Raw genomic sequence first — 27,500 nt, 5'->3', positions numbered from 1 at the left:
GTTTTTTTCGTTTATTCTTTAAAATTATGGCTTCGGTCTTCTCTGCTGCGAGTTCTAGACCGTGATCTGTTATCCAGTCCTTCACGACGTTGCTTACCCGAAATCAGAGATTTTACTCGTCCCGCGCTACTACCAGCACAGAGAGATCATCAACAAAAATGAAAGGGTTTATACCTTTCTTATATTCGCAGTTCATGACCCCGTCATATGCCAGATTCGATATTGTCGGACCCAAGACCAATCCTAGTGAGACTACAGCCGTTACATCAACGAGCGTACCCTGCTTTACTATGATCTTTCTCTCGGAAAGATATTTTGCCATTACATTCATCAGATAGTTAGGAAACTACCTCTTTCAAAGCCCGCGTTACCTCTTTCTACTGCAGAGCATTGAATGCATTTCTAACATCAAAGAGCAGCAGAGCCATCGAAGAGCAGCAGATCTTTGCAGAATCCGAATTGTCTTGGAGATAGGCCCCCTGATCTCAAAATCGTGTCGTCGATCCGTCCTCGCAGTATCCTCTCGTACAACTTTTCGATTCATGAGAGGAGGCATATGAGCCGATATTTCACCCCAGTTTTCGTAACAGTACCAACCTTGATATCCTACAAGCTTCAGGAAATGTCTGTGCTTTAAAAAATGCATTCATATGCTCCAAAAATCACCCAGGTTTCGGGCGGTATCTAGTTTAGTCCGGAGGACCTACGTATCTTGAGTGCATCCAATGCTTCGACTAATTTAACTATGGTAAAGGGTACAGCCCGCTCAGCTCCCTCGTTCTTCCCCACTCCACAGTTTTCTCCAATACTTTCTTTTTTCTGTACGAATTTTTCTGTAGAGTTTTCTCTTTCGTGCGCGGTATTATCTTGAGATTGGCTGGATTTGCTCGACGACAACAGAGTTTATTATTGCTCTGTCCCTTGCCCTCGTTATTCCTTTCCTCGTAGCTATGCATTCATCTCTGAGCTCTTCGATGTCCGCACTCTACCAGTATGGCATTCTGCTTACCTCTCGACGACCTATTCTACTGCCTTCTATAGCATTTTTCATGACCCGTCCCAGGTTTTCCACCATTGGCGTTCGACCCTGTATCATACCTATTCTCAATTAATTGAGTAAAACAACCTGGTTTGCTCTAGTGTTAAATTTATTTCATTTTCTATTTCAGATGTTTGTTTAAGCTTTTCGATTAACAGAAGATAATCATGATCTGCAGCTGCTTCTCTGTAAGATCTTGTATTTGTTACCATCTTCTCATTTTTGTTTTGAGTAAGCACATTGACTATCTAATTAATATATCTTTGATTTGCAGATAACCAGAAACCTTTATGGATATAGAATCCCTGTATTAGAAAATTTTGTGCTTATAACAGATGGTATTTCTCTTGTTAATAAGTTTTCTAGTCTTTGCCCATCATCTTTGCTAATTTTGTTTTTTTGCCAAAGCTGTCCATTACTGCCTTATAAATTTCTTTTTTTCTAATCTTTGCATTGAAATTTCCTATTATAGTTACATCCCGTTTTGGTAATGAGTTTTCTATATTTTCATAAAGAGCCGATTTTTTTTGTCCTTCTATCCTTGCTGTACTTAAAAATAACAATAACAAGAAAATTGGTCTACATTCTGTACAAAATTGTTAACATTCTCACAATGATATTCTCCTGTTCCTACAGTTTTAAATTAAAGGGGTTTATCAAACATAGAATAAAAGTAATAAATTTTCCCAAATAAATGTACCATATATTTCAAAACAGTATTTATCCCTTCCTGATATCGTCTAAAATATTTACCGTTTTACAGGAACACATAAGAAGAATAAAGAATCTTTCTGGACAAAATCTCTATTTAGAACACGCCATTCATTATGTCCGGTGTGAGTATGTGGAATAACGCATCCCTGATTTTATATTTACAGGAAAAAGAGTAATTCAGGAAGGGATACGGAACCGGATATAGACAGTCATTCGTATTGAAAATTCGGATCAGGTCTGAAGCTCTCAGTATACATGTGTAGGTAAACTTGAACGCATTTACGCACGATTGCATTTTGAAGAATCTTACGCACGTAGGGAATATGTGCCTTTGAGCTTTTTGTTTGACTTGTCTAAAAATAGACTTATAAACAAATTCATTAGATTTTAATTAATTTTCGATTCCTTTTGGTACTTGTCTACTTAACGAAAACTCAAATACTACAATTTAACAGTCGTTCATTTTAAAGCGTATAAAGTAGGGTGATTCAAAAACTCTTTTGACTTTTTTGACTTACTAATCCAATATAGAGTTGTGATTACTTTTAGTGGTCTTCAGTTTTTTTAATGTCCCTAAGATTTTTCGTTTTATTTCTGTTTTTCCTATTTTTATGCTAAAAATAGTTAGCGCTCAACTTTTCCCTTTCCTTTTCTCATCAAGAAGTGGAGAATTTCATAGCCAGTATTTTGTAATTTTTTGGGATTCATAGTTCATAAATTGTAAGTTTCGGCGGACATTATTATAGCAGCTGTGCAAAAAGAAGGGGGACGGTCAAATATTTCACGAAATTTACATCGGATAAAAAAATCTAAAAAAATAAGGTTTAATATGTTTTAAAAATCTATCGAATGACACCAAACACGACCCCTGTGCGGCCAGCAAGTTTCCAAATCTCTTGGAAATTCAGATTCCTCCTGAAAAATGAGTAACTTTTATTTTACTGTGGAACACAACCAACTGGTCCTTTTAAAACTGATTGGAGTAGCGTACAGGTTGTTAAAAGAATGATTAAACCCATAGAAGGAACGGGCAGAAATGTAATCATGGATAACTGGTTTGCCAGTATACCTTTGGCCACAGACTTGCTTTAAAAGCGATTAACTATTGTTGGTACAATTCGTAAAAAGAAGAGAGAACTACCACAAGAATTTATAACGTCTAAAAACAGAGGATTTTAACGTCACTATTTGGATTCCGCCAAAAAAAATGTACCTTAGTAACGTACGTTCAAAAAAAAAAAAACAAGATCATATTAGCTGTTTCAACCATGCACCATAATGACAGTATTGATCCTGAAACAAAAAAAACAAGAACAATCCCGAAATAATAACGGATTACAACAAAATAAAATTCGGTGTGGGTCTGGTTGACCAGTTGTTTGCACAATATGATGTTTCTCGAAACTCTCGGCGTTGGCGACTTACCGTGTTCTTTGATTTATTAAACATATCAGGAAATAATGTATTTTCCCTGTATAAGGCTAATAATGTCACTGCATCATTCCCAAGTTTGGTTATATGTAACTTTGATTTATAGTATTTATTTTTTAATTTTCATTGTTTTTTTTTTCAATTTAAAATCATAATATTCAATGTAAACTTCGCGATCTTTGGCACACGCGTTAGTATTAAATTCAGTAAATGACAAAAGTGTAGAGCAATAAACAGGACATGACAGATTTTGATAGAATTCTGAGAAAAAACATACAGCAACCTTGAAATAAAAATATGTACCTTTAAATAGATTCATAAACTTACAGCATAGAAGAAACACAACCTGTGTTTCTTTATCTATCAATCATACGACTCCATTCAATTTTATTCTTTTCGAATCCATTAGTAAGAATACTTATAGCAATACTCTGTTTAATACATAAGTAAATATGTCTAAATTTATTTTTTGTCGTCAATAATTTATCAATTTTTTGAAAACAATTTGAAAATCTTAAACACGGTCTTTTAATATAAAGATATTTATTAATAGAAATAAAATGGTCCAAGATCAAGATCAATACTAGATCTATTAAATGAATATCTGCAACAATATCCATTGCAACAGCTCCAATCAGAGCTGTTGCAATCACTTCCAACAAAGTAGTGTTTAGGATAAGTTAGTATAGTGTATATCCTCCACGGTTGTTGATTACTGTCCTACATCTGTAAAGCAAACTCGTGTTTAAATGGTCAATGTCTTGATGCGATATTCTGTTCGGTTTCATTAAAAGGCGCTCAAACAGTTGCTGTCTTGTATTGAACGCAATGTTTTGTTGTAAAATGCGTATGTCCAATATGTCTCATATATGCTTAATTGGGTTTAAATTTGACCATTGTGCAGGCCATGGTTAAACCTCAATTACATTATCTTCGAGAAATTTTCGCACGACCCTGGCAGTATGCAGACGCTCATTAAGATGCGGTAATTAAAATTGGCGACCAGCTTGTTGTGCAAAAGGTATAACAGTAGGTTCAATAATAATATAGCGGTAGTGTTTTACATTCAAAAATCGTTCCAGACAAATGAGATTAGTTCTTGCACCAATAGTGATTCCACCCCATACCATTTTTTTATGAACCAGCTGATTTAAATATTTCTTACTTAAACAAAAAATATTAAATATCGGAAACCCTCTTCATTTAGAAAAATAAATAGACCAAACGCAAAATAAACATCATTTGAAGGTATATTTTCTTAAAACAACATCTAATTTAGTTGGCCGACCACTCACACTGTAATTTACATTTCATTAAGTGGCAGAAATGATAAGGTTATTATTTTAATTGAGTAGCGTAAAAAGTGTTAACTTTTGACATAATTTGTAATTCCGTCTCTTTCAAAAAGAGGTTATATTTTTTACTAGAATAAAAGGAATATTTTTAAACACAAATATTTGTGAATGTGTGTAAATACAAAAAGTATGTGAATCGTCGTCTTTTCTCTTCTGACCTTCTGCTTAGGCTGTCTCTTTTTTATGTCCCACATATAGCTATAATCCACATTCAAATGCGTTTTATAATAATAATCATACAAAAATGCATACGGGAAAAAAAATTCTCAGCTTCTTTATTAGATACGAACTTGAAATATTTGAATCGAACATATTTTTTAAACATTATTTTGTCTTTGAATTAAATAAAAAAATATTTTTTTTAGTTCTCATAAACCAAGAAAAGGGCGCTAGAGGTTTTCTAGAGGGTGCCCTAGTTAATTTCACAAAAAAGATGACTTAACTTATAACTTAAAGAAAGCGTTCTTACAACACAATTAACCACTTTTTAGAAAAAAAGTTAAAAAATTAATTCTGGCATGTAATAATTGGTAAAGAAAGATTGAATTTTTTAACTTTTTCTCCAAATGTATGCCATTTTATTTTTTGGTTTAATTTTCAATTACAAGTGGTACGTAATCCCTTTGGTATTTTTTGTTTTTTTTTCAAATTCATATACTTTATCCTTGCACCAATGCATCAAAGTGTTTACAGCTAATGTTGCATTATCACAGTTGACGGTGAAATATTTTTCATTCTGTGCTTTCTGGGTCACGTGTTTATCAGATTCGGTCATTTCTTTAATTATTTTTTCATCTGTTAAGTTAGCATTCAGACTGTCATCTAAAATCCACTCTTGTAAAGCTTCTCTTAATTCTTCCACAGGTTGGTCATCGGATCCTTTGGTAACTTCTTTTGGAAGGAGTGGGTTGTTGGACCAAATATTCTTCCACGATTTAATTAATGTAGTAGGCATGGCTTACTACCACGCAAACGCAGCATTGATAATCGCATCTCTGATGTTGAAGTTTCTTAAAATTAAAATTATATCAGCATAAGGTTGACTTACAATATCCTCAAGGAGTTGTTTCTTGTAGTGCGCCTTAAGAGTTTTAATAACGTTTTGATCCATGGGCTGAATCAATGCAGTAGTATTTTTCGGTAAGTACCTACATTGCCTCGATATATCCATTGGCAGTTTAGATTTTTAATTCGTCCTGTTTAGGATGTTCTTGAGTATTGTCTAATAAAAGGAGGGCTTTTACTGACAGTTTCTTTTTTCTTAGCTTATCTGTAACTTATGGGACAAATCTGTTCTCATACCAATCCAAAAATACTTCTTTTGTAACCTAGGCACGGCTTTGCCACCAGTACGTTATTGGTAGCTTCTCAATTTTTACATTCTTTAAGGCACGAGGTTTTTTAGGCTTACCCACGATTAGCAATTTTAATTTGTGGGATCCTTATGCATTCGCGCATACCATGAGAGCGAGACGTTCTTTCTAAAGTTTTCTTTTTTTCGTCAAAAGTTACAAATGTCTTTATTGGAAGTTGCCGTCACTTTAGACCGGTTTCCTCAGTGTTACAAAGTTGTTCAGGAATTAGGTCTAATTCGGTGATCTTTTTGGTCAAACTCTGAATATATTCAAATTTTTTAGACATATCTTCACTCAACTTTTATCTACTCATCTGCAAAAATTGTATTTCGTACCGTTTTTTGAAGTTTTCGAACCAACTTTGACTATCACGAAAATCAGTTTTCTTTGTTAATTCCTAATAAAAAAGTTGAGCTTTATTTTTTAAAATGTCACCTGAAATAGGAGCTTGTTTGCTTCGTTGTTACTTAAACCAGATGTGCAGAGCTTCTTCAACATCAGGAAATTTACTCATTCTAAGGGTTTTTCTGTTCTTAGAATCATTCTCTACAGATTTCATAAGTTTTTCGATTTTGTCTTTGTTTTTCATAATGTCGTACACTGCAGCTCGTGCAATATCATAGAATCTAGATATCACAGTCATAGTTTCACCACACTCGCATCTCTTAATAATATCACATTTATCTTTTAGAGTCAGCGTTTTTTGCTTTCGTTTCAAACTTGTGCTCGCCATTGGACTGAACTTTTTAAACGAATTAAATAAAACTTTGGTACTCCGTATTACTGTATCTAAAAAGCCTATCAAACTGAACTGCTTACGGAAAACTCACGAAATGAAGCATCCGGTAAGAATAAGATTCATAACGCGACAGGTTTCAGTACAAACAGACATGGCGGCAACCTTGACGGTGTAGCATTTGTAAATTGTTTGGTATATATTGAAATCCTCTAGTATATCTATTAAAACACCGATGAATGATAATTTTTTCAATTCTTCTTTGCGTCGCTGAGTTGATAATAAACCATTTTAAAGTTATTTATATATTACGGATAGATATTTAGTTGGCATTTTCTTTTGATCGAAGCCGCTTAATATTCTGCGTTTCAAATAAACATCCATTTTGATCGTTGAGAAGGTTTTTTCGGAAAGATAATTGTGTATTCCGGAAAGATGATTCCAGTTTTTTAAGAAGCCGAGTCCAAGGTTTGTGTTTAGTATTTAAAGTAACTTTAGTGCAATCCAGGTACCTTTTTTTTGTTTGAACTTTTAAAGGAAGAAAAAACACTGTTAATAATTGCTTTCATACCAATTTAAAATTGTAATAATTAAAATTATATGGCTTAGTATTGTTCTGAAGCTATTTTCTTGTGGCATTTTAAAGTAATTACTATTTAAATGGGAATTAGCCTAAATGAAAGGTTAAAGTACGTTTATTGACATTTCAATTTCCACTTTGGAAATCGTTCTCAAAATACAAACATTAGTAAATGAAACAAATTTTGTTTTTTTGTTACTTAGTAAAAAAATTCTTCTAATAATTTAATTTTATCTGACTTATTTATATTGACAATTCAGACATATATTATACATTTTAAAGTAGACGATTTTAAAATAATATTGCCAATATTGTTGAGTTGCGTTCCTGGGACGACTTTACTTATAGATAGTTCATTCGATTACATGAAATCAACTTTAACTTGAGAATATCCGTCAGAAAAAAATCATAGCATGTAATTCGTCTTTAAAAAGACAAACAAGTAGAAAGGGAGCCATTTCACCCCACTTTGACCTTTGACCCCTGACGTCACAAGCACCGTCCGCGCTCCGGTCACGCCCCGTGATGACGTCATGAACGCTAACCCGCGCCCCGTCATGACGCTCAGCCTACGAGGCCAATCGGTCATTTGGTAGGTGTCAATAGGTATAAAAAAAGTATTTATCAAAGGTGTAACGGCCATTTGTCATGGTTAGAACGGGATATACGAAGCAATGTGTCGATATAAAGTGTAAATACAAACCGCAGAGAATAACGCAAAAGCGAATAGTAATGTCAAGGTTGTCGATATGGGTATTGCAAACATATATATTTAAACTTGTGTGTTAAAGAAATCCGCAAACTCAAAGTGCGATAAAGAGAAACTACTTTTAATCAAGTATTTAAAATATGAAAAATTACGAATGTATTTACAAATTAGCAAAGATTACAGATATCACCGATGTAGAAAGCCGCAAAATATTATTTTTATTAAAATGCAAATAGCAGAAAAACATGAGAAATTGATAAACTTGTAAGCAGGTTGTGATATCGCCAAAACCGCAAACTGTTATCTAGGTGTAGAACAACAGCGAAGACTTCATCGTTTCATTTTAAATAATATTTTTCAAAGAAATGTGCGTGTTATGGATTATAGTGTAAAAAATCAGAAAAATGTGGCAAAATGTAAAAATTTTGTGAAAAAATATGTAAATATACATTTATATGCCTGTAAGGACCTACCAAGAACAAGGATTAACAGAAGAAAACAGAGGTAAGTAATAAGAACTATTATTATTATTCAATGACTGGTGTCTAAAACGATTCAAAAACGTAAGGAAGGTAAAAGCGCTAGCATGTATTTTGTAAAAATGTAGATTTAATACACATGTACAAAATGGCGGTTGTACCGGCAAAATATTTCAAAACGTGGTAAAATAATTAAGAGATTAAAACAGTTTTACTTTTGCTTACAGAGTATACCAAAGGGATAAAAAGCCCATAAAGTTCTAAATTGTCAAAAACTAAGGCGTAAAGACCGACAGGAATAGACGAAGTATACAGATACTAAGGTAAGATATTGTTATTCTGCATTAAACATGCCTATTTTTTAACAAATACCATAAATGTGCCTGGTTTTTAACAAGCACGTAAATAAAATGTCTACGAAGGTTTTTTTTTGCAAAATGTCCAATATGCAGATGTCCCAAATGTCTAATGAGCATGCGCAACAAAGTCACGCTATTTGTTTAATAAAAAACGTTTTTAAATGTAAAAGAAAGAATACACGAGTACCTAGAAAAAATATTACACAGTACAAGCATTGTACAAATTATGTAAACTTATAATTTTAGATGAGAAGCCGAACATGAAGCATCAGTGCCCACCGTAATTAATATTTGGAAATCAACAACAACAACAATTGACAACGTTAGACGCTGAATAACTAAGGGTAAGCAAATGATTGTAAATTTTTGCTTTAAAGAAAAGAATATAAAAATATGTAAAATTTGATTGTTGTAAGTATCAGAAGTCATAAGTTTGCGCAATATGCGGACAAAATAATAAATTTATCGTTTTCACCGGTTAGATAACAATTTCCTGTTGTTTGTTTGAGAATTGTCGATCTTCTAATAGTATCAATTTATTTTACATAATAATTAAAAGAAATACCAAATGTTTAGTAATTGTTTTTACATTAAGAATAAAGAGATTATAAATAATAGATAAATAACAAAAATTATTATACAGGGCGGATAAAATGAAGATTTTACATATAGGTTTAACCAAAATGTTCTTGTACAGGGTGTTTATAAAACTTAAGTAAATATAATAGCCCTAAGTAATGTTACATCTCTTTCCAAGGCCTACCCAGGAGGCAATACGTCAACATTATATGACATATTCGTGGATATATCAAAGAATATTGATGTATTGGAGATGCTTACGGCCTCGTTAAGATTCCCCGCCATATGTCTCAATATACAGAGCATAGAAAGACATAAGACAGGCCTACGGTATTTGGGCCCATCCATGCTTTGCTTATGTAGAAATCACATATAAGTAGTGTAAGGCCCAGTAAATATCTTTTAGTGATCTGTGCAGAGTATCTTTTGGGTATCAGGCAGCTAACGAACACATAGCTCCGGAGTTAACCAGACCGGTTCATTAAGTAGCCAGTGACTCATAGCAGATATCTTTTGGTGATTTATCTGAGCATCTTTTAAGATTTTTTATTATACAGAGGTGTGGTCAGGGCTAGTTCAAGGTAAGGCCCAGTAAATATCTTTTAGTGATCTGTGCAGAGTATCTTTTGGGTATCAGGCAGCTAACAAACACATAGCTCCGGAGTTAACCAGACCGGTTCATTAAGTAGCCAGTGACTCATAACAGATATCTTTTGGTGATTTATCTGAGCATCTTTTAAGATTTTTATTATACAGAGGTGTGGTCAGACTTAGTTCAACGGCTACTACTTTGGGGTAGTCTACCACTGACTAAATAGTACTGACTCTTGGGAAGGTGATCAGGGATTAAAGCTAAAAGGTTTTTACACTTAAATATGTAGATATTCTTCGTAAACAAAGCATGGATGTTGTCAAAATATAACCTATGCAAAAAAGTACAGTAGCTCTTAAATATTTTTTAAAAATGGTAGATAGCATTTTTTAACATTGAAAATAAGATAACATTCTGAAATTTTTAATATTACCGATGTTTTTAAATTTAATGATAATTTTCAAAACAAATCATATTACATAAAAAAAAAGTAATTAACGAGGCATTTTTAAGATTTGAATGTCGAATTTAGTGTCTTTAAGTTGTATGTAAGCATTGGAACTGGCTACATTTTTAATTTGTTCTAACATTTTAGCCATATTGACATCTGCACTAGTTGTTGTCGAAATAGGATGATTGAAATTGTCATTTAAAGCCACAATACGGATTCTGTCACCCTTTTTGTAGCCAATTTGCTTTTTTCCACCTACATAGTTTTCACAGCATAGTTGGAAAGTGCACTGATGAGCATTGAATTTTTTAATTTCTCGTTGATTTATAATATTTACAGACCACATTTTGATACGTGTGTACTCTATGAGTGTTCAACTGTGAATGAAGAGATTTTGACATGTGACACACTATTAACAGCAATCTAAGAGGCCTTGTAGCCTAGAGGCAGGGTATCCATACACTCATCATTATGTACAATTTTTCGTTTTTTGTAGTCCATCTTGAATGTCTTCGATACCCTTTTTTGCGTTACTATGTCTTTAGTGTGGACATCGCGGCATATTTGGTCATATGTGAGCTTGATTTGTTTGGTGGGATCGTGTATGATATCATTCATCGCTGAGGTATTGAGTACTAGGCTATTCTCGTAGTTTAGAGTAAAGCCTTTGATTTTAGTCACCTCTTTGCCCTCGACTGTTTTGTAGTAATAACTTTTTGGTCCAGTAGCCTGCCATTCTACAATATAATCATCTGACCCAAGCTCATCGCTCCAATCGCCCAACATTTCACCTGTTTCGACAGTGTTTAGGCCATCATCAATATAAACAACGGAGTCGGTGTCGAAATAAGCTACGGCCTCTCCTAACCTATCAATCATATCGTACAGTCTCAGACGAGCGTTACTTGTCGTAAATAAAGCCACAAAAATATTTGTAGATGTGGGGTCTTCTACAAATACGTCCTTGTAATCATATGAGACTTGGGCTATATGATCGTTAACAAATATCACATTAGTTATGTTAATCTTATCATCCATCAAGAGCTCATACCATCTTTTGAGGTCCACAACATACTCTGTCTGTTTCATATTCATTCTTTGCCCAAACTTGCCCCATAGACTATTCAAGCATAGTTTAGCGACTGCTCGTTTACCAAGATTTGGAGATATCTTCTCCAAGTCTAAGTCTATGTCCATTTGTTCTTTTACAACCCGAGCGTATTCTTCGTTTGAGGCATATGTATGTGGACTAGTTTCTAATTTTATTTTCATAAAATCTTTGACATAGCCCTTAAATAAATCCGTCGAAGTTTGTTCAAAATTCCACACCTCGTACACTTTCAACATTTTATACCCCTTTTCTAGGGCTTTATTGATCTCTAGAGTCGTCCACGTACCTTTTAATGCGCGTTCTGAGTCATCATGATCACAATGTTCGCAATCTTCCAAGGCGCATTGATTACACAAAGGAAACATTAATTTGTCAGTTTTGACAGGTAGGACTGGGTGATATAAGTTGGTAGGTGGTAGTATTTGACAATGTACTAGGCCAAACCATGAGGGGTCGTATGATTCAGGTGCATGTATTTTAACAGGGTGGCCAATGGGGTAGCGGTCATAATACTGTACAGTAGGGTAAAGCGATACAATATCTATATATCTAAGCTTTTTACCAGTCACATTTAGTTTTATGGCGTTTGTTCGTCCTCCAAAGAATGCTTCACGAGGCTTTAAGGATTCAACAATTTGAGGGCTCGGTGCATTTTTACATTCTTTTGATTTTAACCAGTCACATTCCCACATTTCTACTAGTTTGTAACCAGCTTCTTTTATTTGTGCGGTTCTCCTCAGTGTTCGTTCGTACAAGTCGCTCATTGACTCATTGTTGACATGATTAATTGTGTTGGGTGCAAAACACTCGGGGTGGCCATGCCAGAAACAACCGTGGTACTGGTACACAGTATTTGTACAGGCATCATAACCATCCACTTTTGCACCACAGATCGTAATTTCGCCTCCATTAAGAGCATGTTGTACGTCTGGAAACTGACTGAGCCACTTTATGGATGCTTCACTGTACGTATCCTTAAGATCCTGTTTTACAATCCCAATAGTATTTGTTTGCAGATATTTGGACCTATATATAGCCATACAAACACTAGCAATGGTCAGATATTGGAACGGGTCTATGTTAGCGATCCCCAAAAATTCTTTACGAAACTCTAGACACCCTCTTCGTAGAATATCTACATCTGAATCGCAGTAGGTATGTAGCTCCCTCTGAAAATTAAATTCGTCGTTTTTATGGTCCTCATACCATTCGAGGAAAGCTGTACGATGCTTCTCTTTCATGGTATTGGGACCATAATATTTAGAGCTTGGTAAAGTCCCAACATATTGTTGGTTCTCAGGCACATTAAAGAAATGTGGAAAATAACCCTTCTTCAGCTCTGCCAATCCAAAAGTTTTGGGGAATTCTGCCAGAGGACCGCTCACGAAATTCGAACTATCAATTATTTTTAATTTAATAGCAGGTACTTCTAGCAGCATCAGTTTTGACCCGTTGTAGATGGTGTACGGTTTTATCGTGTTTTCTACACAGTATTTCAAAATAAAATACGAGTCGTAACTTTTCCCGTTGTGAGCTACTGCTGTATAACCCCTGTGTTTCTCAGAAATTAACCATTTACAGAACTCATCGTTGTCCTTGAAAACAAATTTATTACCATTAAAATCGTGGGCTATCACCAAGTTCGGTATGTGTATACCTGTGTCTTGCATTGCTTCGTAATCGAAAAATAAATATTTTTCTGTATATGTGCAACGATTTATGGGTGTGTTAGAGAGGCCGTTGCATTGACATGGATATTTACATGTAACAGTTGTTTTATAATGCTTCCGACAACCCATATTTTCTTCATTACTACGATTATTACATACACACGGTACTTCGCAAATTCCTCCTTTGGAGGGTTTTTTCATCATATAGCAATGATGCGTAGCTATCTCTACGAATGTGTTACAATTCCTGCACATCGAGTAGCCACACACATGCTCGTTGGCTCTTTTACATACTTTATTGCACTTTTCACATTTAAATACTTCTTTGCACATTGCTTCGTGATTATGCAGGCATTCAACATTAAAGCAGAAGCGGTTACATAATTCGCAAAGGATCTTTGTGTGCGTCGACAAGTCGTGTTCTGGCTGCTTGCAGATTGTACACAGAGGTGCTTTCTTGCACTTGTGCTTGCTTTGATAAGGTGTATCGCACTTTGTACAGTAAAAATGTGTGCCGTACAACCCTTTCAAACTGTTGATTACATCGAAGTGGTTACCGTTTTTATATAGATAAATTTTGTTTGTTTTTTCGGGACCCTCGTATATGATTGTGTTGAAATTTTCAGCGCAGATGATCTTAATTTGCACATTCAACAGTTCTTCGGTCTTCTTAAAATCATCCAAAGTAAAGCCGTCGACATAGCAGCCACCCAATAGACCACAAAGTTTTTCCGCCAAAACAGTCTGTAATGTTCGGCCATCACGTATGCTCTGAGTATCCCTTTTGATCAATTTGTGACCCAAAATCTCGTTTGTGATGTATGTAAGAGCCGTTACGATTGCTCTAGCCCCACAAAGATTATCAGTATTAACAATCCGTGTAATGCTCTTTTTGGTTCGACGATCCTCTGACAAATTTATCATTCTACGACGACCGCTACCCCTAGGCATCTTGAAAATTTGAATATCGAATTTCGTGTCACCCAAAAGAACAGTATCGTTAGATGTTAATATGTTTTCAACTTGTTGTAATAAATTATCCATATTGTCTTCTGTGGTCACTTTTGTCGATATAGGGTGATTGAACTTGTCATTTAAAGCCACAATACGGATTTTATCCCCTTTTTTGTAGCCACCCTGTTTCTTTGCATCATTCAGCGCATCCTCCAACAGAGCTTTCAAGTTCTCTTCGCCGCGGCTAGGAGAACCCCCTGTATGCTGCTCGCAAGAGAGCTGAAAACTATGTAGGTACGCACAAAATGTAGTTATGAATCTACGCGCTAAAACCTTCAATGACCAATTTTGAACCATTTCGAAAATTATCAAAATTAGAAATTTAAAAATCAAAAAACTTTACAATTTTTCAAAAAAACTAAAAATTCAAAATGTAATATCTATTTTTCAAAAAAAAATGCACACTTACTGTAAAGGCTGATAAGAGCAAGAGCTGATAAGAGAGAGAGCACGTCTTAACGCCAGGGCTGACTGATAAGAAATGAGAGTAAATCATCTTTTGCGGGCCTTTTATACGTTTTCACCCTAGGTCACGTGACACTCTATGATAAGGAAAAGGGTAATACTGTTTGAGAAAAACAGGGGTGTTTATTTTCAATTTTACATAAAAACAGCTGTATAAAGTATTTAAAACATATCAGTTAGTCTTTTTACGAAATCCCGGTTGTAAATTATCTATATTTTCGAGTTGCGGCTTACACGCTATCATATTGTGATAAAGCAATTAAAACCGAGTTTATTCAAATAATAAAAGTATGTACATTTATAATTAATTATTAGAACAAAACAAAAGCTATTTTGCCAAAAACGACGATCATTTTTCCATAAAATGATAATAAAATTTAGGGCGTTGTCCCGCTTTGGGAGAACTCGTAACACTTTGGCTAGGATATTTGTGCGAAATTAACAAGATCTTACCTGTCGACGAGAATTACGTCATCGCTACTTTTAGGCAAAGATAGAGCCGTGTGCAAAACATACACATCTAAGGTGTTGTCTTGTTGTTTTTATCAAGGTATGCCAAAACGATTAAGATAGATGATGTCATCAATATTTTTAGATAATGATGTGTAGCGGTGAATTGTTAGATAATAAAAAGGCATGTTAAATCCCAATATTATTTTATTTGTTAAATTAATACATATTACATGTTATTCTTGAAGGAAGGCGTCGGTTAGTGAGATGATGAATTCTGAAGTATTCCGTTTCCTTAGTAACCGCTAGGTGGAGACAATTAATGAATAAGCTCTAGATAGCGCAATTCACTTATTATTTCTTCTGCTTCTTTTCCATTTAGAGCATCGCTTTTCGAAAGAATTTTGAGGCCTTCTACAAGCGTATTCGGATCGTTATTTTCGTTATAGAGGGTCCATATTTTGTTCAATTCCTCGTACAGCTGTCCCCTTTCAGAACTTGGTCTCTGATTTGTTTTTGACTCGTTTTCTGGTGTGCTGCTTTCCAAATACTGCTTTGTTGTTTTCCCTTCAATGTTTTTATTTGAACTTTTCGTTACCCGTCCCATGCTTTTAGTTGATAAACAATGTCTTGACGAGGGTTTTCTTCTTCTTCTTTCTTTCTCAACATACATGGGTTTGATAATTTTCTTGAATTTTTCTGGGAACGCTTGATGTCTCAAATATCCTCGGGAATCTCGATGAATACCTGTGACTTCTAATATTTTTTTATAGTTAATGCAATCGTTTGGCGTAAAGTCTTGTGGTTTCTTGTAAAATATTAAATTATATAATCCATTAGTAGCTTTATACTGATTATTGTTAACCCATATATGTTTAGGAGTAAATTTTATCTCCTTATCGCCCATTACCCATTTATTAGTTATCCAAACATACTGTGGCCCATAACTTCGGTCGATATCTGTCGAATGATGCCAATATTTTTGAAGGTGTTCGGATCTCTCTTCATCCTTCTGCTGTGTATTATTTTGATGGTCGCTAGTGTCTTCATGCTTCTCCGATTGATGTATAGTTTTTTGATAATTGTCGCTAGTGTCTTCATGTTTATCCAGCTGATGTGTAGTTTTCAGATAATTGTTTATTTCTGTAAGAGGTTCAGTTGTTAAAATTGTTTCGAGATGTTCTTGTTGATCACTCTGCATTCTTTTGAGAGCTTTGTACTTTGTTCCAATAATTTTAGCAAGCTGCTTAATACGTTGTTCTCTGTTCAACATCCTACGACTGAATGTCGATTCTGAAGTTAACAGCTCTATTTATAACCGTTGACTAGACGCTAACTTGACGCTGACTCGACGCTGACTTGACGCTGACTTGCCGCTGACGTGACGCTGACTTGACGCTGACATGATGCCGTACGTAGCATTAGTGTCATGTTAGCGTTGACTCAGTGTCGAATCATCATATACTCAGACACAAATGCTACGTACGGCATCATGTCAGCGTCAAGTCAGCGTCACGTCAGCGGCAAGTCAGCGTCAAGTCAGCGTCGAGTCAGCGTCAAGTTAGCGTCTAGTCAACGGTTATAAATAGAGCTGTTAACTTCAGAATCGACATTCAGTCGTAGGATGTTGAACAGAGAACAACGTATTAAGCAGCTTGCTAAAATTATTGGAACAAAGTACAAAGCTCTCAAAAGAATGCAGAGTGATCAACAAGAACATCTCGAAACAATTTTAACAACTGAACCTCTTACAGAAATAAACAATTATCTGAAAACTACACATCAGCTGGATAAACATGAAGACACTAGCGACAATTATCAAAAAACTATACATCAATCGGAGAAGCATGAAGACACTAGCGACCATCAAAATAATACACAGCAGAAGGATGAAGAGAGATCCGAACACCTTCAAAAATATTGGCATCATTCGACAGATATCGACCGAAGTTATGGGCCACAGTATGTTTGGATAACTAATAAATGGGTAATGGGCGATAAGGAGATAAAATTTACTCCTAAACATATATGGGTTAACAATAATCAGTATAAAGCTACTAATGGATTATATAATTTAATATTTTACAAGAAACCACAAGACTTTACGCCAAACGATTGCATTAACTATAAAAAAATATTAGAAGTCACAGGTATTCATCGAGATTCCCGAGGATATTTGAGACATCAAGCGTTCCCAGAAAAATTCAAGAAAATTATCAAACCCATGTATGTTGAGAAAGAAAGAAGAAGAAGAAAACCCTCGTCAAGACATTGTTTATCAACTAAAAGCATGGGACGGGTAACGAAAAGTTCAAATAAAAACATTGAAGGGAAAACAACAAAGCAGTATTTGGAAAGCAGCACACCAGAAAACGAGTCAAAAACAAATCAGAGACCAAGTTCTGAAAGGGGACAGCTGTACGAGGAATTGAACAAAATATGGACCCTCTATAACGAAAATAACGATCCGAATACGCTTGTAGAAGGCCTCAAAATTCTTTCGAAAAGCGATGCTCTAAATGGAAAAGAAGCAGAAGAAATAATAAGTGAATTGCGCTATCTAGAGCTTATTCATTAATTGTCTCCACCTAGCGGTTACTAAGGAAACGGAATACTTCAGAATTCATCATCTCACTAACCGACGCCTTCCTTCAAGAATAACATGTAATATGTATTAATTTAACAAATAAAATAATATTGGGATTTAACATGCCTTTTTATTATCTAACAATTCACCGCTACACATCATTATCTAAAAATATTGATGACATCATCTATCTTAATCGTTTTGGCATACCTTGATAAAAACAACAAGACAACACCTTAGATGTGTATGTTTTGCACACGGCTCTATCTTTGCCTAAAAGTAGCGATGACGTAATTCTCGTCGACAGGTAAGATCTTGTTAATTTCGCACAAATATCCTAGCCAAAGTGTTACGAGTTCTCCCAAAGCGGGACAACGCCCTAAATTTTATTATCATTTTATGGAAAAATGATCGTCGTTTTTGGCAAAATAGCTTTTGTTTTGTTCTAATAATTAATTATAAATGTACATACTTTTATTATTTGAATAAACTCGGTTTTAATTGCTTTATCACAATATGATAGCGTGTAAGCCGCAACTCGAAAATATAGATAATTTACAACCGGGATTTCGTAAAAAGACTAACTGATATGTTTTAAATACTTTATACAGCTGTTTTTATGTAAAATTGAAAATAAACACCCCTGTTTTTCTCAAACAGTATTACCCTTTTCCTTATCATAGAGTGTCACGTGACCTAGGGTGAAAACGTATAAAAGGCCCGCAAAAGATGATTTACTCTCATTTCTTATCAGTCAGCCCTGGCGTTAAGACGTGCTCTCTCTCTTATCAGCTCTTGCTCTTATCAGCCTTTACAGTAAGTGTGCATTTTTTTTTTGAAAAATAGATATTACATTTTGAATTTTTAGTTTTTTTGAAAAATTGTAAAGTTTTTTGATTTTTAAATTTCTAATTTTGATAATTTTCGAAATGGTTCAAAATTGGTCATTGAAGGTTTTAGCGCGTAGATTCATAACTACATTTTGTGCGTACCTACATAGTTTTCAGCTCTCTTGCGAGCAGCATACAGGGGGTTCTCCTAGCCGCGGCGAAGAGAACTTGAAAGCTCTGTTGGAGGATGCGCTGAATGATGCAAAGAAACAGGGTGGCTACAAAAAAGGGGATAAAATCCGTATTGTGGCTTTAAATGACAAGTTCAATCACCCTATATCGACAAAAGTGACCACAGAAGACAATATGGATAATTTATTACAACAAGTTGAAAACATATTAACATCTAACGATACTGTTCTTTTGGGTGACACGAAATTCGATATTCAAATTTTCAAGATGCCTAGGGGTAGCGGTCGTCGTAGAATGATAAATTTGTCAGAGGATCGTCGAACCAAAAAGAGCATTACACGGATTGTTAATACTGATAATCTTTGTGGGGCTAGAGCAATCGTAACGGCTCTTACATACATCACAAACGAGATTTTGGGTCACAAATTGATCAAAAGGGATACTCAGAGCATACGTGATGGCCGAACATTACAGACTGTTTTGGCGGAAAAACTTTGTGGTCTATTGGGTGGCTGCTATGTCGACGGCTTTACTTTGGATGATTTTAAGAAGACCGAAGAACTGTTGAATGTGCAAATTAAGATCATCTGCGCTGAAAATTTCAACACAATCATATACGAGGGTCCCGAAAAAACAAACAAAATTTATCTATATAAAAACGGTAACCACTTCGATGTAATCAACAGTTTGAAAGGGTTGTACGGCACACATTTTTACTGTACAAAGTGCGATACACCTTATCAAAGCAAGCACAAGTGCAAGAAAGCACCTCTGTGTACAATCTGCAAGCAGCCAGAACACGACTTGTCGACGCACACAAAGATCCTTTGCGAATTATGTAACCGCTTCTGCTTTAATGTTGAATGCCTGCATAATCACGAAGCAATGTGCAAAGAAGTATTTAAATGTGAAAAGTGCAATAAAGTATGTAAAAGAGCCAACGAGCATGTGTGTGGCTACTCGATGTGCAGGAATTGTAACACATTCGTAGAGATAGCTACGCATCATTGCTATATGATGAAAAAACCCTCCAAAGGAGGAATTTGCGAAGTACCGTGTGTATGTAATAATCGTAGTAATGAAGAAAATATGGGTTGTCGGAAGCATTATAAAACAACTGTTACATGTAAATATCCATGTCAATGCAACGGCCTCTCTAACACACCCATAAATCGTTGCACATATACAGAAAAATATTTATTTTTCGATTACGAAGCAATGCAAGACACAGGTATACACATACCGAACTTGGTGATAGCCCACGATTTTAATGGTAATAAATTTGTTTTCAAGGACAACGATGAGTTCTGTAAATGGTTAATTTCTGAGAAACACAGGGGTTATACAGCAGTAGCTCACAACGGGAAAAGTTACGACTCGTATTTTATTTTGAAATACTGTGTAGAAAACACGATAAAACCGTACACCATCTACAACGGGTCAAAACTGATGCTGCTAGAAGTACCTGCTATTAAATTAAAAATAATTGATAGTTCGAATTTCGTGAGCAGTCCTCTGGCAGAATTCCCCAAAACGTTTGGATTGGCAGAGCTGAAGAAGGGTTATTTTCCACATTTCTTTAATGTGCCTGAGAACCAACAATATGTTGGGACTTTACCAAGCTCTAAATATTATGGTCCCAATACCATGAAAGAGAAGCATCGTACAGCTTTCCTCGAATGGTATGAGGACCATAAAAACGACGAATTTAATTTTCAGAGGGAGCTACATACCTACTGCGATTCAGATGTAGATATTCTACGAAGAGGGTGTCTAGAGTTTCGTAAAGAATTTTTGGGGATCGCTAACATAGACCCGTTCCAATATCTGACCATTGCTAGTGTTTGTATGGCTATATATAGGTCCAAATATCTGCAAACAAATACTATTGGGATTGTAAAACAGGATCTTAAGGATACGTACAGTGAAGCATCCATAAAGTGGCTCAGTCAGTTTCCAGACGTACAACATGCTCTTAATGGAGGCGAAATTACGATCTGTGGTGCAAAAGTGGATGGTTATGATGCCTGTACAAATACTGTGTACCAGTACCACGGTTGTTTCTGGCATGGCCACCCCGAGTGTTTTGCACCCAACACAATTAATCATGTCAACAATGAGTCAATGAGCGACTTGTACGAACGAACACTGAGGAGAACCGCACAAATAAAAGAAGCTGGTTACAAACTAGTAGAAATGTGGGAATGTGACTGGTTAAAATCAAAAGAATGTAAAAATGCACCGAGCCCTCAAATTGTTGAATCCTTAAAGCCTCGTGAAGCATTCTTTGGAGGACGAACAAACGCCATAAAACTAAATGTGACTGGTAAAAAGCTTAGATATATAGATATTGTATCGCTTTACCCTACTGTACAGTATTATGACCGCTACCCCATTGGCCACCCTGTTAAAATACATGCGCCTGAATCATACGACCCCTCATGGTTTGGCCTAGTACATTGTCAAATACTACCACCTACCAACTTATATCACCCAGTCCTACCTGTCAAAACTGACAAATTAATGTTTCCTTTGTGTAATCAATGCGCCTTGGAAGATTGCGAACATTGTGATCATGATGACTCAGAACGCGCATTAAAAGGTACGTGGACGACTCTAGAGATCAATAAAGCCCTAGAAAAGGGGTATAAAATGTTGAAAGTGTACGAGGTGTGGAATTTTGAACAAACTTCGACGGATTTATTTAAGGGCTATGTCAAAGATTTTATGAAAATAAAATTAGAAACTAGTCCACATACATATGCCTCAAACGAAGAATACGCTCGGGTTGTAAAAGAACAAATGGACATAGACTTAGACTTGGAGAAGATATCTCCAAATCTTGGTAAACGAGCAGTCGCTAAACTATGCTTGAATAGTCTATGGGGCAAGTTTGGGCAAAGAATGAATATGAAACAGACAGAGTATGTTGTGGACCTCAAAAGATGGTATGAGCTCTTGATGGATGATAAGATTAACATAACTAATGTGATATTTGTTAACGATCATATAGCCCAAGTCTCATATGATTACAAGGACGTATTTGTAGAAGACCCCACATCTACAAATATTTTTGTGGCTTTATTTACGACAAGTAACGCTCGTCTGAGACTGTACGATATGATTGATAGGTTAGGAGAGGCCGTAGCTTATTTCGACACAGACTCCGTTGTTTATATTGATGATGGCCTAAACACTGTCGAAACAGGTGAAATGTTGGGCGATTGGAGCGATGAGCTTGGGTCAGATGATTATATTGTAGAATGGCAGGCTACTGGACCAAAAAGTTATTACTACAAAACATCCAAGGGCAAAGAGGTAACTAAAATCAAAGGCTTTACTCTAAACTACGAGAATAGCCTAGTACTCAATACCTCAGCGATGAATGATATCATACACGATCCCACCAAACAAATCAAGCTCACATATGACCAAATATGCCGCGATGTCCACACTAAAGACATAGTGACGCAAAAAAGGGTATCGAAGACATTCAAGATGGACTACAAAAAACGAAAAATTGTACATAATGATGAGTGTATGGATACCCTGCCTCTAGGCTACAAGGCCTCTTAGATTGCTGTTAATAGTGTGTCACATGTCAAAATCTCTTCATTCACAGTTGAACACTCATAGAGTACACACGTATCAAAATGTGGTCTGTAAATATTATAAATCAACGAGAAATTAAAAAATTCAATGCTCATCAGTGCACTTTCCAACTATGCTGTGAAAACTATGTAGGTGGAAAAAAGCAAATTGGCTACAAAAAGGGTGACAGAATCCGTATTGTGGCTTTAAATGACAATTTCAATCATCCTATTTCGACAACAACTAGTGCAGATGTCAATATGGCTAAAATGTTAGAACAAATTAAAAATGTAGCCAGTTCCAATGCTTACATACAACTTAAAGACACTAAATTCGACATTCAAATCTTAAAAATGCCTCGTTAATTACTTTTTTTTTATGTAATATGATTTGTTTTGAAAATTATCATTAAATTTAAAAACATCGGTAATATTAAAAATTTCAGAATGTTATCTTATTTTCAATGTTAAAAAATGCTATCTACCATTTTTAAAAAATATTTAAGAGCTACTGTACTTTTTTGCATAGGTTATATTTTGACAACATCCATGCTTTGTTTACGAAGAATATCTACATATTTAAGTGTAAAAACCTTTTAGCTTTAATCCCTGATCACCTTCCCAAGAGTCAGTACTATTTAGTCAGTGGTAGACTACCCCAAAGTAGTAGCCGTTGAACTAAGTCTGACCACACCTCTGTATAATAAAAATCTTAAAAGATGCTCAGATAAATCACCAAAAGATATCTGTTATGAGTCACTGGCTACTTAATGAACCGGTCTGGTTAACTCCGGAGCTATGTGTTTGTTAGCTGCCTGATACCCAAAAGATACTCTGCACAGATCACTAAAAGATATTTACTGGGCCTTACCTTGAACTAGCCCTGACCACACCTCTGTATAATAAAAAATCTTAAAAGATGCTCAGATAAATCACCAAAAGATATCTGCTATGAGTCACTGGCTACTTAATGAACCGGTCTGGTTAACTCCGGAGCTATGTGTTCGTTAGCTGCCTGATACCCAAAAGATACTCTGCACAGATCACTAAAAGATATTTACTGGGCCTTACACTACTTATATGTGATTTCTACATAAGCAAAGCATGGATGGGCCCAAATACCGTAGGCCTGTCTTATGTCTTTCTATGCTCTGTATATTGAGACATATGGCGGGGAATCTTAACGAGGCCGTAAGCATCTCCAATACATCAATATTCTTTGATATATCCACGAATATGTCATATAATGTTGACGTATTGCCTCCTGGGTAGGCCTTGGAAAGAGATGTAACATTACTTAGGGCTATTATATTTACTTAAGTTTTATAAACACCCTGTACAAGAACATTTTGGTTAAACCTATATGTAAAATCTTCATTTTATCCGCCCTGTATAATAATTTTTGTTATTTATCTATTATTTATAATCTCTTTATTCTTAATGTAAAAACAATTACTAAACATTTGGTATTTCTTTTAATTATTATGTAAAATAAATTGATGCTATTAGAAGATCGACAATTCTCAAACAAACAACAGGAAATTGTTATCTAACCGGTGAAAACGATAAATTTATTATTTTGTCCGCATATTGCGCAAACTTATGACTTCTGATACTTACAACAATCAAATTTTACATATTTTTATATTCTTTTCTTTAAAGCAAAAATTTACAATCATTTGCTTACCCTTAGTTATTCAGCGTCTAACGTTGTCAATTGTTGTTGTTGTTGATTTCCAAATATTAATTACGGTGGGCACTGATGCTTCATGTTCGGCTTCTCATCTAAAATTATAAGTTTACATAATTTGTACAATGCTTGTACTGTGTAATATTTTTTCTAGGTACTCGTGTATTCTTTCTTTTACATTTAAAAACGTTTTTTATTAAACAAATAGCGTGACTTTGTTGCGCATGCTCATTAGACATTTGGGACATCTGCATATTGGACATTTTGCAAAAAAAAAAAAAAAAAAAAAAACCTTCGTAGACATTTTATTTACGTGCTTGTTAAAAACCAGGCACATTTATGGTATTTGTTAAAAAATAGGCATGTTTAATGCAGAATAACAATATCTTACCTTAGTATCTGTATACTTCGTCTATTCCTGTCGGTCTTTACGCCTTAGTTTTTGACAATTTAGAACTTTATGGGCTTTTTATCCCTTTGGTATACTCTGTAAGCAAAAGTAAAACTGTTTTAATCTCTTAATTATTTTACCACGTTTTGAAATATTTTGCCGGTACAACCGCCATTTTGTACATGTGTATTAAATCTACATTTTTTACAAAATACATGCTAGCGCTTTTACCTTCCTTACGTTTTTGAATCGTTTTAGACACCAGTCATTGAATAATAATAATAGTTCTTATTACTTACCTCTGTTTTCTTCTGTTAATCCTTGTTCTTGGTAGGTCCTTACAGGCATATAAATGTATATTTACATATTTTTTTTTCACAAAATTTTTACATTTTGCCACATTTTTCTGTTTTTTTTACACTATAATCCATAACACGCACATTTCTTTGAAAAATATTATTTAAAATGAAACGATGAAGTCTTCGCTGTTGTTCTACACCTAGATAACAGTTTGCGGCTTTGGCGATATCGCCACCTGCTTACAAGTTTATCAATTTCTCATGTTTTTCTGCTATTTGCATTTTAATAAAATAATATTTTGCGGCTTTCTACATCGGTGATATCTGTAATCTTTGCTAATTTGTAAATACATTCGTAATTTTTCATATTTTAAATACTTGATTAAAAGTAGTTTCTCTTTATCGCACTTTGAGTTTGCGGATTTCTTTAACACACAAGTTTAAATATATATGTTTGCAATACCCATATCGACAACCTTGACATTACTATTCGCTTTTGCGTTATTCTCTGCGGTTTGTATTTACACTTTATATCGACACATTGCTTCGTATATCCCGTTCTAACCATGACAAATGGCCGTTACACCTTTGATAAATACTTTTTTTATACCTATTGACACCTACCAAATGACCGATTGGCCTCGTAGGCTGAGCGTCATGACGGGGCGCGGGTTAGCGTTCATGACGTCATCACGGGGCGTGACCGGAGCGCGGACGGTGCTTGTGACGTCAGGGGTCAAAGGTCAAAGTGGGGTGAAATGGCTCCCTTTCTACTCAAACACATGCAATGATGACAGTAAAATTCTCCTGTTAGTGATTCCATAGTAAATTATGAGGGAAAAACTAGGAAAAAACCTCATAATACTATCCCGACTTGGTAAGTATTTGGTCGTGCATTTAATTTACCTTCAATAAATTATATAATATGGCTTAGGGTTTAGTCTAGCTGTCATATTATTTGCTCTGTTTTAAAATAAATGGTGACATATGACAATCAGCTTTATTATTCCTGACAGTTGATATGAAATATCTAATCATATTTGAGACTTTGTTTTGTTTTTAGAAGGAGGTTAACCTCTATGAATAATTTCACTTAAAGACAATTTTTTTATTTGTAATAATTTAATTCTGCTACAAATTATAGTCCAGTAACATTACAACAAAACATCAACATTACAAGTTTTTTTTTGACAATTGGTTCGCCAGCATACCTCTTATGATATATCTGATCAAAGAGGGCATTTTACCTTTGGGAACAGTAAAATTTAATCGTGTTCCTGGAGTTGTGATGTCAGTTGAGAAAGAAATAAAGAAGCGCGACAGAGGTCATATGGTAGAAAAAATAGCCAATATAGACAATGTGGATGTCAGTGTAGTGTCCTGGTTTGATAATAAAATCATTACTACAATGTCAACATATGCTGAAAGTGAACCAAAGGGAGAAAAAAGAAGATTTTTCAAACAAGAAAGTATACATAAAATGAAACCTTGTCCTAACAGTGTCCTAATTTACAACAACTACATGTGATTCTTTGATTCCATGTTAGGATTTTATCGTATGAAAATCAGTTCGAAGAAATATTTTTTTATTTCAATAACAATACAGCCGTGAACTGTTGATTATTAGCCAAAAGAACGAAGAAATTTGATTTAATCCTTTTGGATAAAAAACTAGCAATAGCCGATCCTCTATGCAAAGCCGGAAAAGCAAGTAAACAGAACAGAGTAGGAAGACCGTCAAGTAGTAGCATTTAGCAGATGTACGAGAACAAACGAAAAAAGAAACCCTCTAAATAAATACCCCAAGAAAACTTCCGTAAAGATAGGCTTGATCATTTTCCCTATTGGGATGAGAGCACTAGGTCAAGATGCAAATTTCCAGGCTGTACAGGGAAAACATATATAGTGTGCACAAAATGCACGTTGTGTATTAATAAAGAAAGAAACTGTTATATGCTGTTCATACTGTATAGTGTATACTGTAGCTTCAAAATAGTTTGACTTTAATATTACATTGTTGCATGATGTTCCATATATTTGGAACCAAAATTTTATTTGTCAATAAAGTAAATTTTTACGTACAAATAAAATTAAAATTCTTATCTGAGAATTTATTTTTGACAAAAAAACAAAAATTCATGCTGTAAAGGGTCAATACGTTAACATGTGACGGTAGGAGCAAACAATATTTTTATTGAATTTATTTAAAATATAAAATATAAAATTACTTTATTAAATTTAAAATACAATATTTAAATTTTAAAACTAGTCTTTAATATAACATGTTATTTTTAAACATCTTAGTTTATATAATAATTAAATTTGCTGTCAAATGATATTTATTTATACTTTGAAAATTTCATATAAATATAAATAAAATGTTAGATTTTTGCAGTTATTATATCAACTATTAGATAAAAAGGGTTGTTAGTAAAACAATTTTATATTTTGTACAGTTACAGTTACAGCCATAGTCCATTTGTGTACCTAACAAGAGGGTGGCCGTTCAGTAAAAAAAATTATTATAATTTTTTGTACATGAAACACAAAAAAGATCTCAATTATGAATGCGATGAAGCATAGAAAAAAGGTTAAAAAAGAAACACCTTTTTAAGATCCAACTTTTAGATTACAAATTAAATTAGTTTTCATTTAAGATACTATCTAATTGAAACACCTTGTATAAGCATACTGTCTCATTTGATACATTTAATAGCAATTAGGCTTAAAATATACGTCTGCTTTATAAATAGAAAATGTACGCCTCCTTTCTTGAGACGTCATCATCAGTTAGTTAATCCATTCATGCTAATAATGCATGTAAACGCTAAT

The 27,500-nt window shown here is 34.6% G+C and overlaps 1 protein-coding gene and 2 long non-coding RNA genes across 3 annotated transcripts in view; 1 reads left to right on the top strand and 2 right to left on the bottom strand.

Moving 5' to 3' along the window:
- Positions 1–27,500, bottom strand: part of LOC140444647 (alpha-2B adrenergic receptor-like) — a 110,380-nt gene that overhangs the window by 38,902 nt on the left and 43,978 nt on the right. Inside the window, exon 5 of the mRNA XM_072536409.1 lies at positions 21,023–21,032. Within this exon, the coding sequence (XP_072392510.1) occupies positions 21,023–21,032 (10 nt within the window). The remainder of the gene's footprint in view (positions 1–21,022; positions 21,033–27,500) is intronic.
- On the top strand, positions 7,699–9,157 carry LOC140443982 (uncharacterized). Its single transcript, XR_011951291.1, has 3 exons — positions 7,699–8,423; positions 8,626–8,721; positions 9,004–9,157. It is a non-coding gene; the product is annotated as an uncharacterized lncRNA (long non-coding RNA).
- On the bottom strand, positions 23,920–25,436 carry LOC140443983 (uncharacterized). Its single transcript, XR_011951292.1, has 3 exons — positions 24,669–25,436; positions 24,370–24,465; positions 23,920–24,073 (listed from the first exon to the last, which is right to left on the bottom strand). It is a non-coding gene; the product is annotated as an uncharacterized lncRNA (long non-coding RNA).

The sequence above is a fragment of the Diabrotica undecimpunctata genome, chromosome 6 (genome assembly GCF_040954645.1).
Source record: "Diabrotica undecimpunctata isolate CICGRU chromosome 6, icDiaUnde3, whole genome shotgun sequence".
Classification (NCBI taxonomy): domain Eukaryota; kingdom Metazoa; phylum Arthropoda; class Insecta; order Coleoptera; family Chrysomelidae; genus Diabrotica; species Diabrotica undecimpunctata.
Note: the sequence above shows the minus strand (reverse complement) of the source record. Positions and strands in the feature narration are given on the sequence as shown.